Source organism: Ceratina calcarata, unplaced genomic scaffold (assembly GCF_001652005.2).
Source record: "Ceratina calcarata isolate Rehan_Ccalc_2016 unplaced genomic scaffold, ASM165200v1 scaffold329.2, whole genome shotgun sequence".
Taxonomy (NCBI): domain Eukaryota; kingdom Metazoa; phylum Arthropoda; class Insecta; order Hymenoptera; family Apidae; genus Ceratina; species Ceratina calcarata.
The window spans coordinates 645,717-664,979 of NW_017155624.1; the positions used below are offsets into that span (position 1 = coordinate 645,717).

General features: G+C 44.5%; 1 protein-coding gene across 5 annotated transcripts in view; it reads right to left on the reverse strand.

Moving 5' to 3' along the window:
• Positions 1 to 19,263, reverse strand: part of hth (Meis homeobox homothorax) — a 427,894-nt gene that overhangs the window by 380,007 nt on the left and 28,624 nt on the right. For 3 of the 5 annotated variants that reach the window (XM_018024365.2, XM_018024364.2, XM_026813409.1), the window contains exon 1: positions 3,908 to 5,666. The exons of the other annotated variants lie outside the window; for them this stretch is intronic. In XM_018024365.2, the coding sequence (XP_017879854.1) occupies positions 3,908 to 3,922 (15 nt within the window). In that variant the 5' untranslated portion in view covers positions 3,923 to 5,666. Of the gene's footprint in view, positions 1 to 3,907; positions 5,667 to 19,263 lie in introns of those variants that run through there. 5 annotated transcript variants of the gene reach the window in all.

Sequence of the window (19,263 nt, forward strand, 5' to 3'; positions counted from 1 at the left end):
CCGTGTATCCGAAAGGTTGCACCTGACGAATTGAAAGGAGAAAAAACTCGGCTCATTTAAGGTAAGCCATGAAACGCGCGAGAAATCGATACCACTTGAATCCATAGGCTAAAGGCCGATACGTCCACGATCAGAAGAGCGAAAGTGATTGATGGATACCCATAAATACATAATCATGGCTCGTACGCCGCCAGGCGACGCGACGCGGACAAAAATCTCGCGCCATTCACCGAACTCTGGAATTTTTAATCCTGGCAACTTCGATTCGACAATGCGCGGACGGGGAAAACTCATCTCAAATTCTTTCTCAAATTCCAGCTTCTTCCATCTGACCCGAAAGAATGAACACGAACGGGTTTCGCAGGTCCTATCGATTGAAAATTAATCTAAAATGCATTCCAGAATTGATGGAACTGCATACCTACTTAGCAAGTTATATGTTTGTCTAAAGTAAAGTACAATTCTCTATCTAATCTCTAATAATCTAAAATAAAGTACACATGATTAATGTGTTTAGCTTTATATATATGCTATCAAAGAAGATATTGAAATTGATTTTTTAATTCTGGTTTAGTAGTTCTTCCAGTACATTACGCGGTAAAGTTAGAGAGTAGCCTAGACGTTGGAACAGTTCTTTTCAGGCATTGATCAGGGTCGATGATTGACGGATACAAGTGACAAGCGGTGTCTACGACTTAATTAAAGTTAGTGGTAGCGGTCAGTGATGGCCAAAATGGTGCAGAACGTGTCCCAAAGAATGATTTTTTTCAGGTAAATAAGTACAGGAAACAGAATGTGACACAAGAGAACTTTTATGTCACCGTTTTTAGAAACCCAATGCATTACGAAATAATATTAAATTAATAATGAAGAATTACGTACTCGCGGTTTTGATATCCTCGTTAAAAATGAATGAATTTAACCGCGGAATTAATCAATAAGATACATAATTCAAGATTCCTTACATGTGTTATGTAAATGTAGCTTTTCAAATATAGAATGAATTTCGGTCAAACAATTTTTCTAAATAACTTACGACTAATCGAACCGCCTCAAGGTACCGGTTGCAATATTAACAAACGTTTCACTCGTGCTCGACGGAAAAGGCAACTTCGCCCGTTTCGCGTTCGCAGAATTTACTCGCCTATTTCACGAAATCGTTCAAACCCAATCAACTATGTTCGAATTTCGAATTACGCATTCGAGGCAAGCCGCCGCTGCTTAAATTTTCAAGCATGACTGGTCGAAACGTAATCCATTATTAAACCATGTCACGAATTCTTTATGACAAGCGCTTTACACAAAACGGAGAACGAATCGAGGAGCGTTTGATCGTTGCCTCGAAATTATTGTTCCATTACTGCAATGAAATTTTTCAATCGATCCCGCTATTCAGTTTGACTAAAGTATTAAGCAATACATTTTTTAAAAGCTCGTGGAGATCACACACACTGTATAGAAATTATTATTTCATTAGACATATTGAATTTAAATAATTCTCTCAGGCAAGAAGTCACTCGTAAAAATGTAAATTAAAAATTGAACTTCTATTATTCAAAGACTTTTTACAATTGTTTTTGTAGAACAGGAGAATCATTAGTTGAATAACAATTATTCCCGGAATTCCAATATTAAACTTGCACAATATTTTGACATTTCACGGGAGAATTCGGAGTCGCATCAAAGATAATCGAATTTCTCGAGGAATTGGGGGAAATTATCGATTAAAGTCGATGAACGAGAAGTCTCCGTGTCAATAAAGGGGCCGAAGTCTGTCGCGAGTCTGTCGAAAACTGAACGGAAGCTTTTTGTCGAGATACAAGCCGAGATCGACAAGCGGAGAAGAGGCCGTCGCGTCGGATAGGAGTCAAACGAGAGGTGGGCTCCGTCACTTGAAAATCGACCGGCACGCGAGCAATCGTCGCTTATCGGTGATCTCGTAAAGCTCTTTATCGGCGCCGATACCGTTTTCACTTGGATCTGCCCGATAAAACCGTGCGCGTCGCTGGAATTCAACAAATGTCACAGAAAACCTGACCGATTAACCCTTTAAAACAGTTAGCACTACACGCGCATGAAATTCTAACGCCAGACACCGACAAACAAATTTTTTATCAACGTTTAGAACTACTTTGAACAGAACAATGTTCGTCCGTTGTTATATGTGTCAAGTGTAAGTTGACTCGACTCGCAAATAGTTGTTTACTAAAATATCTTTCGACTCATATTGTTTCCAGACACGAAGATAAGAACTTATTACACGAATTGGTAATAACTGTCTTCGAAATTATGCACCGAAATTACTTCCACTACTTGTCAACTAAATTTGTATCACCGTTGAAAACACATTTACTCAGAACAATAGTTTTCAGGCAAACCTCAGATTTGAGAGAAGAATATCGGGGCGCACTATGCCAAAATAGTTTCTATCGAGTTCCACTAAAAATCAAATTCACTATCAAAGTAACGTTTATTTTGAACAGCAGAGAAGCACTGATTTCCCACAAGAATAACTATAAAACTCGAGATGAGAAGATTGGAGCAGATCTCGTCGAGAGTGGACATCGTTTCGCGTCCGACGGGCAGCGAATGGCCGCACGCGAGTCGGAGTTTCGAGACGATCCGAACGAAAACAGCGACGGACACGTTTCCAGGGTGAATACTGGATTCAAATGATCTTTATATGATCGAAATTCAGCTCTAAGACGAGAATCACGAATCAATTTCTTCAACTATGGACGTCCACTAAATTGCAATCTCGCGTGTCGGTCCGATATTGGGCATCCGATTTTGAGTAAAATAATAATTTCGGATTGTCCACCTCGACAGAGTTTCTACTCGTTACGGAACTTCAGACACTGCACACGCACGCGACCCGTTTTACTCAAGAAACACATTTCCTTTAGTTTCACTTTTCCATGTTTTTTAGTAGATCGAACTGATTTTTTTTGAATATTCCTGACGGAGATTTAGAGAATACCGTATCACTGATCACTCTTGCCTGTCTGTTGTCTATGTTAAGAAAACCCACGATTTCAATGTATTCCTAGTTTTTGGTATTACATTTGAAAAATAACACAAAATATGAAAACCTCCAGATTGAAATCTAAATAACTCTTTAAATCGAATATTTTAATACGATTGATTTAAAGTCTAAATTTCTAACACAAAATTCCGACACCTCGTTATACTACAAAAAGAACACAATACAACAATCTAGGTAGATACTAAAATTTTAAATCTAGGCAGGTACTAAAACTTCTCTGTATTATTTATTGCTTACTTATTGGATTATAGAATTTCTTTAGGCTTCCGTAGAAGATAGAATTACATGCTTATGAGTGACTTCTGAACGACACCCCTAACTGCTTCGAATTTGTTCGAACCCTACAACACTGCAGGTATCGAAGTTGCTCAATTACAGCGAAGCTGGTGCTAAACAACAAAGTCCTTTCGAGGCCTCGTTCAAGTCGGCCGAAGCGTGTACGAATCGTTTGGCCAGCGAACCGAGCGTATCCTACCACTACAACGCGACACGTTCAAACAGCCGGCCTCCTGTTCCCAGTTTCGAACTCGATTTAACCCTATCTACGAGCCACTTTCATGAGATTCCACGACCGACACACTGTCACGTTTCCTACCAGGTAACTGGAGCTATCGCTCGGAACAATTTGAAATATAAGTTTCACACTGCCGTCCAATTTCTATATACCCCGAACCGTGAAACACGAAATGCGTTGCACCCACCGACGAAGACGAGAGGACTGCAGATTCACGCGTGCCGCGATTAACTAAACGACGCGTACTGCACGCACGGTTATAAATAATGCAACACTGTGGAACATCGTTAACGGTTGACCACGAGGGAACGATAATTTTGTAAAAAGCGTTGGTGGAGTCGACGTACCCTTGGCTGCGCCATGAACGCCCTGGCCGCGCCGGGGAACTCTGCGTGCTGAGCCACCGTAGCGGCTGTATTTTCCCACAGTATACGCAAGTAACCTCGAACACTTCACACACACTGGTTTCCACTTTTCGACTCGCCTTCGCACGGCGATCGGTTCCGGCGCACTTACAAATATACGGATTGATACGCACTGAGAAGAAAACCGTAAGAACGGAAACGAGCGCACAGTGCTGCCACCGGACAAGCGTTCTTCTTCACGAGTTCCTCTCTTCCCTTACGATTCGGCGGCCGCAGCCGACGGCCCGCAGACCCTCGAAACTGAACGTAGTAGCCGCGCTGGCTCCCGTCGGGCCGCGACGATCCCCGGATCCGAGTTGACCGGCGACACGAGACGCGCTACGCGTCTGCGAGAAATCGGAACGAGCGTCGTCAGCAGAGCTCGACGCGCGCGTTTGAACGCTGCTGGAGGACCACGGCTGCTGCCGGACACACGTGCTTCTTCATCGTCGCGGTCAGACACCGCCGGTAGTTCCGCTGCCCAGAGACACTTGCCACCTCGCAGTGTTGTCAGTATCGCGACATTATACGCAGTATTTCTCTGCGCTCCGGAGCACGTGTTATTTTCTTTATGCGTGAACGATTGCCAACGTCTCCCTCGCTGCACCGATTTTGTCGCGTGTGTCCTTGGAAAATGATATATGAATGTTTCGGTATAGTTTTGCTTGTCGGAGATCGTCCGAACGGTGCGAATCTCGGAAGGGTTACTTGATTATTTACTCGGCCGGAATATACTCGCGACCACGAACCGACGCGGTTGTCACACAATCGTTAAGTTGTCACGTATACTCTCTCTCTGCTGCTGCTGTCCACTCTTCAGGTACGGGCACGATTTTGTAATTGGTAAAATACCAGCGATCGATTGCACTGACGTTTGCACAGACGAAACGACACGCATAGAAATGCACAGGCGTCACTGCCGAGACACATAAGTATACATCGGCCGATGGGTATTGGCGCGAAGTCAAACCGTCGATGCATCGAATCGCGCGCGAATTACAAGGTACGTACGACGGGATGGCTCTCGTTCAACACCAAGTAGAAATACGTATTATTAGCTGCACAGGTGAGTGATAACAGTTCACTGCCGATTAAATCCGAGGTATGACCGTCGACCCGATCCTCGTCGAATCCCCGCGACACGGTGCTGCAACGAGTTTCCCGCGATCCAATTTTTTTTTTTTTACTCTGAATCTCCTCGAGCGATGCACACGACGGAATAAACACACACCGAGGGGGGAGGGACAGGTGGTCCGCGATCCGAAACTACGGTAGCGATGCTCCACGCGAAAACGAAGCGATACGCGTTGTAAACGAAACCCGCGCGACGGAAGAAGAAGCGCGTTCCTCCTCGCGGCGATTACTGAACGGACCGAACCGGTCACGCAGAGGAGTGAGAGAAGAGGTGACGCGCGAGAGAGCTGTCCACGGCCCTCCTCCCGCAACCGTAACTACTACTGCGTGTGCCGCTCGTAACTCCGGCGGGCAGAAGGTGGAAACGGTCCGGCCGGGTGTGTATGTTGCGCGCGGGCAAACGCGGTAGGCCACCACGGGGAATATGCGTGTTTCGAGTTCTTCCCCCACGAAAAAGCGACCGGGCCGTAGTAGTAGAGTAGCGATTCTCCACGGGTAAGAGAAGAGCGGAGCGAGCGAGCGTGGAGAGCAGCGCCTAGCGCGGTTTTAGATCCTGCGCCGTCCGCAGTCGTTCGCCAACTGTCAATCAGCGCCGCGCTACGTAAAAGAGTGGGAGTAAAGCAAGCCGCACCCACCGGCCCCGGCCAATGTGCACCCTGATCACGCCCTCGTCCCCACTTCTGTCCAACGATCGAAGCGCTAAAACGGCGAGACTCCGAACCACGGGATTCTCCGCCATCGCTACACCACTACCAACGAGACCGCCGACGGACGACGACGACGACGACGACGACGACGACGACGGCGACGGCGGCGACGATGATGACGACGACGAGACCCGAGGACGGCGTCGTCATCGTCTACCAGTACAAGAATGCACCGTTCCTTCCGTACGTTTCTTCATACTTAGAAAGGAGATCGAGAACTTTCCATCTAGGGCCTCATATGCGTTCAAGTTCCCGCTTCGGTAGAATCGTGCCGCGCGGATATTGTTTTAAATAGCTGTGTTTGTGGAACGTCAGACAAGTGTGTTATTTATATTCCTTTGGTACAAACGGAATTGACTTCTTAGTCCATTCGTAAGTGGCAGACTACAAATTATATTATATGATGAAATTGAATGAAGGACTCATCGATCCTATGGTACTTTCCGAATTTTCACTGAGGATTCAAAGATTTACTGGCGATTTCGGAAATTGCTCGCGTTAAGAATCGAACGCAGAAAATTTCTGGACCCTGCCAAAGAGACGAGAGGCGCGTATATCGGGCCAGAAATAGTGCTCATGTAGAATAGCCCCGAGGATAGGGACGCTGTTGGCAAGGAATTCGTCGCTCTTGCTAGCCGTCTTAAATAACGTGGCCGATGATCCTGACAAATAACGAGAGGCCCGGGTAAATGCCGGCCGTCGGATAGTCCGTTGGCCCGTCTTTGGTCGTCGAACGGGCTCAAGCGAGTCGACTGCGGAACGGGTAGTGGAAGGGGACAGTATCGACGCTGTCATTTTCGACTGGCTGCTATATTTCATCGCTAGGGCTGAAGGGGTGTCGCGGCACGAGGCCCAGGGGTGAAAGGCACTCGAGTTTCGCGCGCGGTAAACATCGCTGTTTCGTTCCATCGTTCTTTACCTATCTTTTTTCCCTACCCGTTCGTTTTTCTCCTTTTTGGCGTGTGTTATTTTTCTGGTTATTAATTCAACGCGTCTGATAGCGGAACGCGGCCAGCCGGCGGCGGCGGCGGCGGCGGTCGATCGTGCTTTGAATGAACCAAACGAACAGCTGACTCCACGCAGGAATTGGGTCGCGAACGTGCGGTTTCGAACTTTGAATGGTATTCGGCGTTGGGTGAGTAATAGCGACAGGAGACGGCGGAGGTGGAGGGCAGAGAGGCGGCTGTCACCGACATCACTCAGTGTCTCCCTCCTGGCGTTCACTTCGCTCGATTTTATGACTCTCTCTCATCCCGCGGCGCACACTTTCACCCCCTTGTGCCACCGTTACGCTCGCGAACGCCCGCACACACGTAATTCTCGTTCGCATAATGCCGTCAATCGACGTGCATCCTCTTCCTCTCTTTCTTACTTCGATCCTCAACTTTCTTCTCATTACTCACGGTTCCAGTGGAACTTTATTGTATATCACTTCAAAACAAGTTAATCCTCGGTATCAAGTTTACACACTTCCACGATGAACACACCCAATCGTTTGTTCGTACGTTAAGTATTAAATGTACAAATTAATTCGGCCATTTTTTAAAACGCACTTTTCAGTACTATTCTGTACTTCTTGCAATGTTTGAAAATTCCTGTCTGGTACGACAGTCTTATAAGATTAAAGTAATTCATAGTACATTACTTCTTTTATATTCAAATTTTATAAAAATTGCTATTTTTCAGAAATTAGAACCTAACAGAGCAATCCTGCTTCCGGATTTGATTTTCGTATGAGAGACTCTGTAAGACCCACGTAGTGGACGTTGAAGAAATGAAAGTTCTTTTTTATTGAACTGTGTCATCAGAATCATTCGGTTTCTTCTTCGTCCAAACGAAATCTCGCTATTCTTTTTTCTCATGCTCTCTTCACTTTAAAGAATTGATGCTCTTCTTTGGCCTGAGTGGGCCGAAGAATGCCGTCACCCGGCGAAATGTGAAAGGAGCAGGGTCGCGAATCTGGTTAATATTTGGTCGGATTAAAGGACGGGCCAGACATCGGTGCTCTCGCGCTTAATCCTCGGCCCCGGGCATCGAGCTCGCTTCTCTTCTCCTCTTCACCCCCTTTCATCTCGGACTCTTGCGTATACTTTCCTCCCACTTTTTTTAACTCTTGTTCCATGTCCGCGCGATACTTCTTTTTGCGAATCCCCGACGCGGGATTCCTAACGAAGCGGCTCGGTTTAACTTTCCACGCTTTAATTTCTCCACCGATAATAATTAATAGATACGAAATTACATCGCTAAGTGTAAAGCAAGAATTTCGATAGACCGTCGACCGATCAATCAGATTTAAATTGAAAAATGCGTGTTTGAAGTTGAGGTAGAGTCGTTAACGGCGCGGATATAGCGTGTCGTTTTGTGTACCGAAGTATATACACACGCGATATATATTGTTTTTAACGCGACGATGAAAGCGGCAGGTTAACGTTTCGTTTTTGCCCGCGATACGCATCGGCGGATTTTTCGCGCGGTGGTTTATTCAAATTACAGCGCGACCTCGATTATCCGACCGAAATGGCGGACACTTTGTTCGGATAATTGAACGTGATTACGTTTTAACGAAGCGAAGAACGATCATCCGTTGCATTAATAAACCGGCGGGCAAAAACTGACCCATCGTTTTACCGAAACCTGTTCACTTTTACCCCGCATTATTCACCGTTTCGCGGTCGACCGATTACACACGTTTTCCATAGATAACGCGTATACGCCTCGCGCGCGCGTTTCTTTCACTTACCCGTTGCCGCACGATGACGCAGGATCGATGCCGAGTAAAACAAACAGCGTACGGAGGAAGTGAACGGCTATAAATAACAGGTGATTGGATTGATTCTGAAATATCAGACCGCGGCATACTTCATTATATCTAAACGAGTAGGGTTCCCGATGAAAATAGGATAATTACACGTTTCAGGACTGGGGGAGTGAGAACGACTATTCATTTAACCGGGCAACGAGCCGCGCGCGCGTTTCACGATTTATAACGCCGCCCTCACAAAAGACACCGGTTAAACGATCTTAATTCCTTCGCCGGCATAAACAAGTAATACTTTACGCGACGCTTTTCGCGGGTACCGAGCCCGATGCTAATTATTATTAAGTCACAGAGTATAATAATCCTATTTGCCGCGGCGCTCGTTTATATTCTAAATTTTCTCCTATTAAATTCCGTCGCGGCAAACGTGCTTTAACCAGGTATAACGGAAACAAGAAATTTTATCACATACTGTTTCGATAGTTAAATAATTATTAACTGACATATATTAATAAATCTTCTAGATGTCTAGTAACCGCAATTTGGTACCTTTTCTAGCAATTATGGTGCGATGATAATCGCACAATCATTGGGCGGAACATCATTTATCCAGTTAATTCGTAGGTGTTTCGGACATTGTCAGGGCTTTACCTGGCACGGGACACTTCGAGCCTGTTATTTCGCAATAAATCACACTGCGAGATGGAACCGAGCTTGTCGATAGTAACGAGGGATTCAGCCGCCGACGCGATTTCGGCTTCACCCCCTCTCGCGGAGTAAACAGCCACGAGCCATTAAACTCCGGATAGTAGTAATACCCACCCAAAGATGATCGATTCTTACGTAACGCCGAAGCCACGGCTCATGTTCCACGGGAAAACCACGGAAATCGATCCTCTCGTCGAGTTTACCAAACTAGTCGATTCGACTCCTCGATTAAAACTATCTTATTCACATGTCTCTCTCTAATTACAATCCACAGAGAGTTCCTGGTATTAAAAACAAATCTGCATCACGTGGTGGATATTATAAAAAAGTATTCTTTTTATATGTTCGACATATAAAATTACTCAGTTATTGCATTGGGCATCAATCACATGCCTCTCACTTTCAACGTGTTGTCACATTAAACATCAATCCTTATTATTTAGACTTCTTTACTTAATTCAATATTATAGTCATTTAATTAAGAATGATGTATATACCGTATGATTAAACCATTCTCGATCCATCTAGTTTTTCTTAATGCACTCGAAGTAAACGGCGTGTTCTTCGTTTCTTCTCTAAAAGTAAAAAATTGTTTGCATCCAGCATTAAAACGTTCGATTAACGATATGTGTCGTTTTCCCAGACAATTACAAGTATTTCGTGGCTCTTTCCTTTTCATCGGCGAAGCTTGCTGACACTAACAGCAGTCAGTTTAATTGAAAATTGTTATCTGTCCAATTTCCATATATGTATAATATGTGGTTAAAACAATGCGAAGGTCACCAATTTAAATGCCGCATTAGGGGAAGTGAGGCATAGATAAGGGAAACCATTAGTTTTCGAAAGTATTGAAAAATGTGTAGCTTTATACGAATATATCTAAACGAAATTAGGTACACAAGTTCTAATGATTAGGCGCATCAAATGTTACGTATGTATGCGAAAAACATTATTGTTTGAGTTCTTTAACATTATCGTACAGATAAGAAATTATAATTTACTATTTTCAGATGTTTCAACTAATGAATTCAGCATTGAGACGTTCCTTTTTAAAAATTACTCATTTCTCATTAAAATTTTCAATATTCTTCCATTTGATCGATTTCTATTTTGATCCAATGATTTATTGTATGATTCTATACAGACTTTTTGATAGACGAACACTTAAATATTTAGAATTTTAGATACATAGTACCTGGATCGATCGATCGTTACATAACCACGAACGAAACGAGCAATGCGCACACTTCACGGGAATCGAGTTATATTAAGATGGAAGGCGTTTCCGAACAGTGTCCCGGGTAGTAATGCAACATAGCAGAGCGTTGATACAATAGGCCGACACGCCGCGACCTAAACCCGACATCGTCCACTGTCCCTGCGTAATTCTGCGAAACACCCCTACTGTCTCCTCTATTGTACTTCCGGGGCATAACAATGTCAATGTCTATACCGTTAAGCCGTTGACGAAACGCGGTGTATCCCAATTATTCGACTTCCTCCGAGCCCTTACCCCGTTGCCAATGATCGTCGCCCCCAGCCCTGTTTTAATCCCGCAACTCCTTCATCTGACTTTTCATGGTGACTTGTAGACGGTGAATTATAAAAGACGACTCTTGGTTCGTTCATCGAATCGTTCAGTGAATTTCTTATTAATACTAGAAAGACTGAAACTTAGTATCAGAGTTCTGCTGACGGCCCGTTTTCCCTAGATTTAAGTAGCTAATACATAGATGGGCAGCAGTCGCCTCGCGCTACGCTAGCCGCTTGCATTGGCTTAGCAAAATTATACATGACGAGGTAATAAAGACGCTCTCGAATACCGATGAGAGCGTACCGATTCACCAAAACTTTCGAATATATCGAAGAGCAAGACTAATTTGTTACGACACTTTAAAGATTTATTACGACTGATTTATCACGACCCTAAAAAATTGCATTTTATATAGAACAAGCAATTTTATGCATATGTTGATGAAAATAAATTAACCTTTTCTAAATACTAATATTACGGCCTGTACGAGAGCCTAATTAAATAAATATACATGTTCTGTAACCGCAAATTTTTCCAATGGACCATTTTGTACTTATAATCCGGCTTTCTATCGCGACATACTATTATCTCTTCCTAAAAATAGAAATGATTTGGTTAACCTGTTTTACAATACCCCTATGGCAATAGGAAAACTTAATTAAACAAATATGTATGTAGGTTGTGTAAAATGTAATCGCACGGCTATTTAACGGTTAATTTTCTGATCTTATTCGGCTATTTATTTACTGCCGTTTACAAAGTCTTCAAATTAGAAAAGAATTTACAATGAATCAAAANTATTTGTACATTTGCCCAAAAGCAGTCAAAATTACTTCCTTGGGCAATCTAGTGTTAATAAACGAGGGAATATAACTAAAATGTAGGGTTGCAGTATTTAATAAATTCTCATTCAACATTCATTTCCGTCTTGATCATAATCTAACGTTGATCAGAGATTGGTCGCGGGTTGTCGAAACTCGTGGAGACATAGGAACGGTGTTAAGCCACGGATTCGAGGCGATTCTCGCTCGATCCGCCGGCAACGAGCCAAAACCCGAGTCCACGGGAAAAGGCAACCTCATCGCAGGGCCTTTCTTTTGCTTCCTCGGACAGACGAGGAACGCGGCCAAATTGGTTAAGCAGGAATAGGACAAACTTGGAACGACCGGCGAGAAAAAAAAAAAAGCACGGAGGAACCAAACTTCGGTTCCCGATATACTTTAAGTACAATAAAATGAATTATGGTACTTTAAGAGACGACGGTTCGTTGAACTAGAACGTAATTCACGTTTCAATACCGTCCTCGATTACAGTTTGTTTTGATCGTTTGTAACGGACAGTTGATATCAACGCTCACTATGATAATTTATATTAATGCGTTTGACTCATAGAAAGCTGCTATCTGCCGACTCTAAAACACTTTCAGCACTAATTTCCGCCGTTGGCATCTGACGCAGGCGTGCGGCGTTTGATTTCGCAAAATTGGAATCGTACCAACGTGCCTTAAAACCGATATTACGTACCGGCAACAAAACAGCCGCGCGCCCTCGTATCTACTTAAATTTTCTACTCAAAAGAAGAAATTAAACTAAAATACGATTCAATTAGCTCCGAACCGGAAGAGGGAACGAAGGGCGGAAGAAGAGGTGGTCTTAGGTAGAAGATTCGATCAACCAACCACGACCGTAGCGATTGCTTCCGTCTCATTACGGCAATTACGCGCGTACCTAATTAGCAGCCGTTCAATGGGAACGGTTACGATGCGAGGCGTCGTTGCGCCAATTTTCCTGCTCTTCCGAGGGTTGAACAGGCTCGCTGAGGGCGGATAAAAACAGCTGATCCTCGGTAACGAGGCCAGGAGGATTCGAACACGACCCGTCCCCGCCGTGAGTCGTCGGAGTCGCTCGCGAACCTAACACCCGATCCGATTATCACTCTCAAATTACCAAATTCCCGACTCTTTTTCCTAAGCGCAGCGCCTAGCCTACCTCGACCCCGCCACCTATCCCTCATTTCTGATCCACAGATCAAACTGTGTTAATTGAAAAATCTGTTAAAAATTTATTTTCCAGGATTAATAAAAACGTACTTAACTTATGTTCTTTTTTTTTATAAATTAAACTGCTAAAAAATAAATTTCTATAATTTGGTTTGGGAAAATGTGATGCATCCATGCCGTGGCTTTAGAACCGCCTCGGCATGGAACGTACATATGTACTGGAATTCAAGCGGTTCCATCGTCGCGGGGTTTCACGCTACGATTCGTGAGAAAAAAGGTCTGTTAGTAAACACGGAGTACGGTTTCGTTTGGTTCGGCGTAAGTAGCCTCGAGCGCAAGAACCAGAGCGAGCCGTGTCGTTTACTTCTTAGGGCTCCCTTACGCTTCCTTTTCATTGACCATTCATGCTTGCGTTCGAGTTTCGAACGACCCCCGAGTTTTTTACCACATCGCAAACGTCGTGTACGTAAGTTCTCTTGTTTTACTCTACTTTTTGTTCCTTACACGACGATTCTGCGAACAACCGGAACAAGAAGGCACCGGTTTTTGTCGATGCGTCTTTTCAAATAGACGTTCCCTGGTTCTTTTTTCAATCTGTGTTTAACAGCCATAGTTCAGTGCTAATAGATTTCGTTCTTCAGGCTGGTGACGAACTTATGAATCGCTGTATTTGAATACATGTGATTTCAGTAATACACTTGTATAAACCCTGCTTGCTGGTAGTAGACAAAGTCTTAATAGATCTACGAATCAAAATAATTTTAGCTACAGAGAATGTAATTCAATTATCTAACATATTAAGACCAAGAATTCAATTATCTAACACATTAAGAAGGTCATTGTTTGTAATACTACTGATTTTATGAGACTTTTTCTAATGATCGATGAACTTGTCTCAGTTTGCTTTTTCTACGCTTTACCAGCAATGGTACCAAACTTTAAAAATGACCAAACGATAAAAACTATCTATCTCTGTAAGCTATCTTTAGACGTGACTCGAAACGAGTATAGTTTTACGCACTTACATATGTAGACGAACATGTTCGTCGATTCACGTGTGTTCCTCTTATCAATAAACGAGGAAATAATTATCCACCTTGCGTTGTAATTATATATGATGTCGTTTGCTTGATCCAATTATCTTACGGTTATGAGGGAAATAGTTTATTTTGTTTTTAATTATCACCAGTCTTATCCCTCTTATCTCGTGCCATTACCGCTTATAATTACAGACTTAATTATCAATATAATTATATATCATGGTCAAACTCTTTACGGTGCATTCAAGCGAACATAAAAATAACGATTGGTTAGAAGAAATCCTTTTGAACCGACAATTAAGAGACGTACGCCATTCTGCGGGAGATTTCGCGTTCAATTGCCACCCAATCGCATTAGGCGACCGGCGATAATCTCCGAAGCGCACGCAGTCCCTTCCTAAAAGTCAACCGCTCGTCGCTTCGCACGTTTCTTATGCAGATGCTCGGTGAACGGAGTCACGGTGTCGCCCCTGCATCGCGATACAAATTTTATTCATGGTAAACACGGTGACCCGTTGCACCGTGACTGATGCCTTTCAGGAATTTATCATCTCGCACGCGCGATCTCCTCGTCCTCCCCAGTGGGTTGACGCGGAGACGCCACGTAGCGCGGGGTGCTGCTGCATTATAACAGGACTAAGGACGGGATAACCCGTGATCGATCACTCGACGTTGAATGCGACACCCCTAGGAACGCGTATCCGCGCCCCATTAAGCCCGCCCTTGCAAACCGTGCACGCGTCTATCCAAAATTTTATACCTATCCGAAGATGTTATCGCGCGAGCTTTCTTCTTTTGGATCAAGGAGCGAATAATTGATCATGAACTACTCCTGTGATTACGACAGACACCGTTTATTCATGGGAATTAAGAAATTAGTCCTGTCAAGGCCAGAATTCAATGCGCTACTCATCGTATTGATGATTTAATAAACTTTCGATCGTGGCGATAGTTGACGTTTGCTTGGATCGTTAGGCGTTGAGGAGTTTTAGTGATAACTGATGGGAACGAGGAGCAGCCGAGTGTTGCTTGAAAGATGACGTGTGAAATTAGGTGAGCCGAGACAGATATTTCAGTACAAGTATACCACTTAGCGCCGGAATAATCGGAACTATGATTTACAGTATTTAATAAGTAGATAATACCTTTATGTAAATATCTAACACGGTCGCTTCAAGAGACGACTATCACAATATTTGTATATAATCAGAGCTGCTCAGCATAGGCTCTGGCGGGCAAGGACAGCCTCGGTTGCTCGCGGGCAATCTCGCGGGCATTCATTAGTGGGGGACCAGCCCTCGTGGTTCAGATTCGTAAAATAGTAGTAGTAATAAGTGTGCCGAAGTTGCCCGCGAGGGCCTCGATCAGTGCCGAATTGTTGTGAATGTTATTTGTTTCCGAAATTGTGAATTTATGCCCGCGGTAACGAGATATCTTGTCCATACGGGCAGAGCCTGAGCAGCTTTGGTATAATACGTTCATTATCTGTAGTACTGATAGTTAATTAATAATCGAGTAAAGGCGCTAGTTATTCCATGAGAGTCTGCGCTTTATTATATTCCCTCATCAGAATAAACTCCGTTTCACGGTTTTTAAATTCAAATCGGCGATCGCGGAACGAGAGGAAACGGACAAACGAGCTCCGCAGCTCAACAGCAAAATAATTACAAACGTCTGGAAGGGAAGAACCTTGGCTCCTCCCCCGCGTTATCCGTGGAATCTGCCGCGAGTGTGCACCTCTCACGGTCGTTGCGTTAGCGATAATAGTGATAGACAGGCAACGAAGTTAACGTGGGCGTCTTAGCGACGCGGGCGCGAGCCGAAGGCTGGGGCACCGGACTCGGCATAAATTACCATCGCGAATGAAGCCAGAGGGAATCTGATCTCGTCATTAAACGTTCCTCCGCGATACGGAAATTCTTCCCCTTGTCCGATAGAACCGCGTAATTACGTTTCGCTAAAACGACATCGCGCGCCGCCCGTAAAAACGCGAGCAGGCCGCGTTCCGCTGTACGACGCGAGGGTCTTGCCATTAACGAGCGTACAAAGCAGCGCATGGCTGGATCTACTCCCCGTCCAATAATAATCGCGATATTAACTTATCAACGTATAGCTAATTGCTGCCTTGTTAGGATCGCGATTTTCATAGACCGTCGGCTCTTGTACCTGATAGCAATGCAACTTTACTTTCAGAGGGAAACGTCGCGTGTACTCGCATACGTATGTCAGTCACGTTCGTATAAAAATCACATTGTAGCAGAGGTGAAGCGTTGCTTATTGCACTGACAGCGTTAGGGCATTTTGTTGCAGTGCTAATTGCGAGATTGATGCTGGTGTCAAAGGTCAGATTTCTGAATCTATCTATTGGAGGCATCGAGATTCTATATAGAAACTTCAATCTTGAGTCAATTTCTATTCACTGACTTACGATTATCATATAAAATAATAAAAAAAGCTAAATACATGTAAAGAAATTGGATCATTTACTTTGATTTGACGAAAGAAGCGTTTATCGAACGACGGATTTGTGTAATCGAAGGAACATGCGAAGTCAAAACAAATATAATACGAAAATCCCTTGGAAACCTAATCATGGACGGAATCCTCGAATGCCGAAGGGTAAATCGAACAGAGAGAGGACAACCCTCGTTTCATTTCCCCTCGGTCACCTCCGTGGCAATGGCGACGCGCATCAAAACGGAATAGTTTGGTCTAACGAGTCCCGAATACCACGATCGACGGACTCGGAGGCGCTCGGAGGCGGCGAGGATCCGGCGTGGAACTCGGCGGAATTCCACGCGAGGGACAAGGAATTTAGTCGCTCACCGCGTTCCGAAGCGCCTGTGCTCGCACCGGCAAGAGAAGACGATCGGGTCGAAGCAACGGCCGGTAGAAATCCTCCAACGAAATTCCAGTGTGACTAAACCCCCGTGGATGACTGGCAGGCCGGCTGCATACGGGATGCAACCGGACGGCTGCAGGGTTGGGGTCGCGCTGGGTATCGTCATCGGAAGATCTCTTCGTATCCCTTCTTTCTTTCTCTCTTTCTATTCGTTAACTTAGAAAGAAACCAGCTAAATGGCCACGGGGAAGGGGGAGAAGAGTGCCGGGGAGATGATGCATCGAATCATCCAAACGACTGTCCGGCGAATGCTAACCATTGACCGAGTCGAATCATCGAGTCGTTAGGTGAGAAAGGTTCAATCGATACCAAACATTTTTTCATTGATTTTTATGTACCCTTTTAATAAAGAAAGAGAGTAGGAATCGAGAGACGTCCGAATAAAATTTACAATACTATTACCTAATTTTTGTCGTGAACGACAATTCGTTACTAGATTACTATACAATTCTGGAGGAGTAAATGGTGAACTCGAATTTTCCAGTTTCACGAGTGCTCTCGCAGTCAACTATCGCAGCAGGACATTCGTCAGCATTACAACGGAAGCACGCGCAGTCTGATTTACGACAGAAAATGACGAACGATCTGCCGGGCGACGTTATTGTTTGTATGTACACACCACGAGATCAGAATCTCGATGGACGCCTGAGGATTGTTCAGTATGCAAGCCGGCTCTCTCATTACGTCCGTCGAGTGGCTGTCAAAGTAGCCAACGATGGTACTGGCTGGTCGTTCTTTCTCCCTTTCTCCAAGTTGGAGGAAAGTAAAGTCGACAGAGAAACAGAGACCGGAAAGAAAAGTGAGAAAGAGAGGAGAGTCAATTCCTCTCAGGACTGTGGGTCAGTCTTTTCGTTTCTGGTGACGGTAATGCCCATTCGTAGGCTGCCTTATCTCGAACTGGAGGCACGCGGACTGCTCGGTTAGATACATTCCATGTAAGGTCGACCCATACGTTTTCTAAAAAGACCAAATTACCCTCTCGCTTGACCCCTCGCCGGTTCATCTACTGATAGGCTCTCCTATACTATTAGACATTTATTTAACCAAGAATATATCACTGATAATTTCTAACAAGTTTGATTGAAATATTTCATCAAATTAAAAAATCTTGCATAAGAAATTTGTTCTAAATCTCGAATCGATGTTAATATAAAAAATTGAAAGAGATGGAATCCAAGCAAATTGGCGAGATCGTGATTAAAATGAATTCGCGGCGAGAAACCGGGGCGGGCTTCTTTCCAGGGCGGAAAATCGAACGGCGTTCGCTCGACAATGGATGGAACGCATCTCCATACATATACATAACACAGGCGGGTGATGACACGCGAGAAATCCCAACCCCCTGCGCATCTCCCTTGTCGTCACTTGCAAATGCATAGAAATTCTACGCGCGACAGGGTGACGGAGGATAATAAACGCAATTGTGCCCTTTTCCTCTCAACTGCGACTCGAACGGATTCTACCCTGGCCTCTGTCGCGACAACGGAAACCTTTTTCCCACGATTTTCCCTTTCTCTACCCTGTCCAATCCGCCCTATCGAGTATCGGCTTTCCAAGGGCTACTCTACGGCAAATTAGTTTCTTGATACTTCAATCTTCGTTAGACACCATTAAGAAAACAGGGCAATCCCTTTATCAGTTCTCCTTAATGGTTTTTAATTAAAAAGCTATTTATGTAACGAAATGCTTATGTATTAAGTCGAACGTGTTCTGTTCAAAGAAATGTAACAAGTTTTATCAGATTGATCACGCGGTACGAGCACGAATAATGAAGATCCATGGCGTGTAATTCGAGCAAGAATCCCGATGCCGTTGACTCGAGATCACGATCACCGGACCGGTCCCTTTTATTTGGAAATGTTCGACAACCACTTAACGCTCGACGCGAAACCGCGTACTCATCCTGACTTGTGCGCTCCCATGATTATCCGGGCCAGGCCCCGGGATCCTAGACAATCCGACGCGGCGTTTACAGATCCATCGATCTGACACTGTCATTCGAGGCGTCAGGTCGGTGGGAGTGATCCGCGTAGGTGCGACTTTACAATGTTTCAATCTGACCGGAACGGGACCGCCGGCCTCCTCACTTCGGACCCGTTATTAATTATCCATTGAGAAATCAATAAGAGCGGACGACTCAATAGTCGCTAAGTCTCGGAGTCGACTTGTCAACGGCGTCTCGCGCCGAGTACAAATATTTCATTGAACGCCGCCAGCCGAGTATACCCGCGCATCCGTGGGCCTATTTATCATCCCTGCTCGAACTGCGCTCGCCGCGAAAATTTATTCGACGTGTTCGACGCGCGACAACGCGACGTCTCGTTATTAATCACGTAAATTACTGTGAAAAGGGTACACACGCCGCTGTCACTCGCAATCCGCGAGGACGCGGATTCTTCGCGCGAGGGAAGTCAGGAACGAGGGTACGCTCGTGGAGGCGCAGCTCGAAAGCGCAAAACGAGGAAAAGAAACCGTGCATGAACGTACTGTACACAGATTGTATACCTGTCTATCATC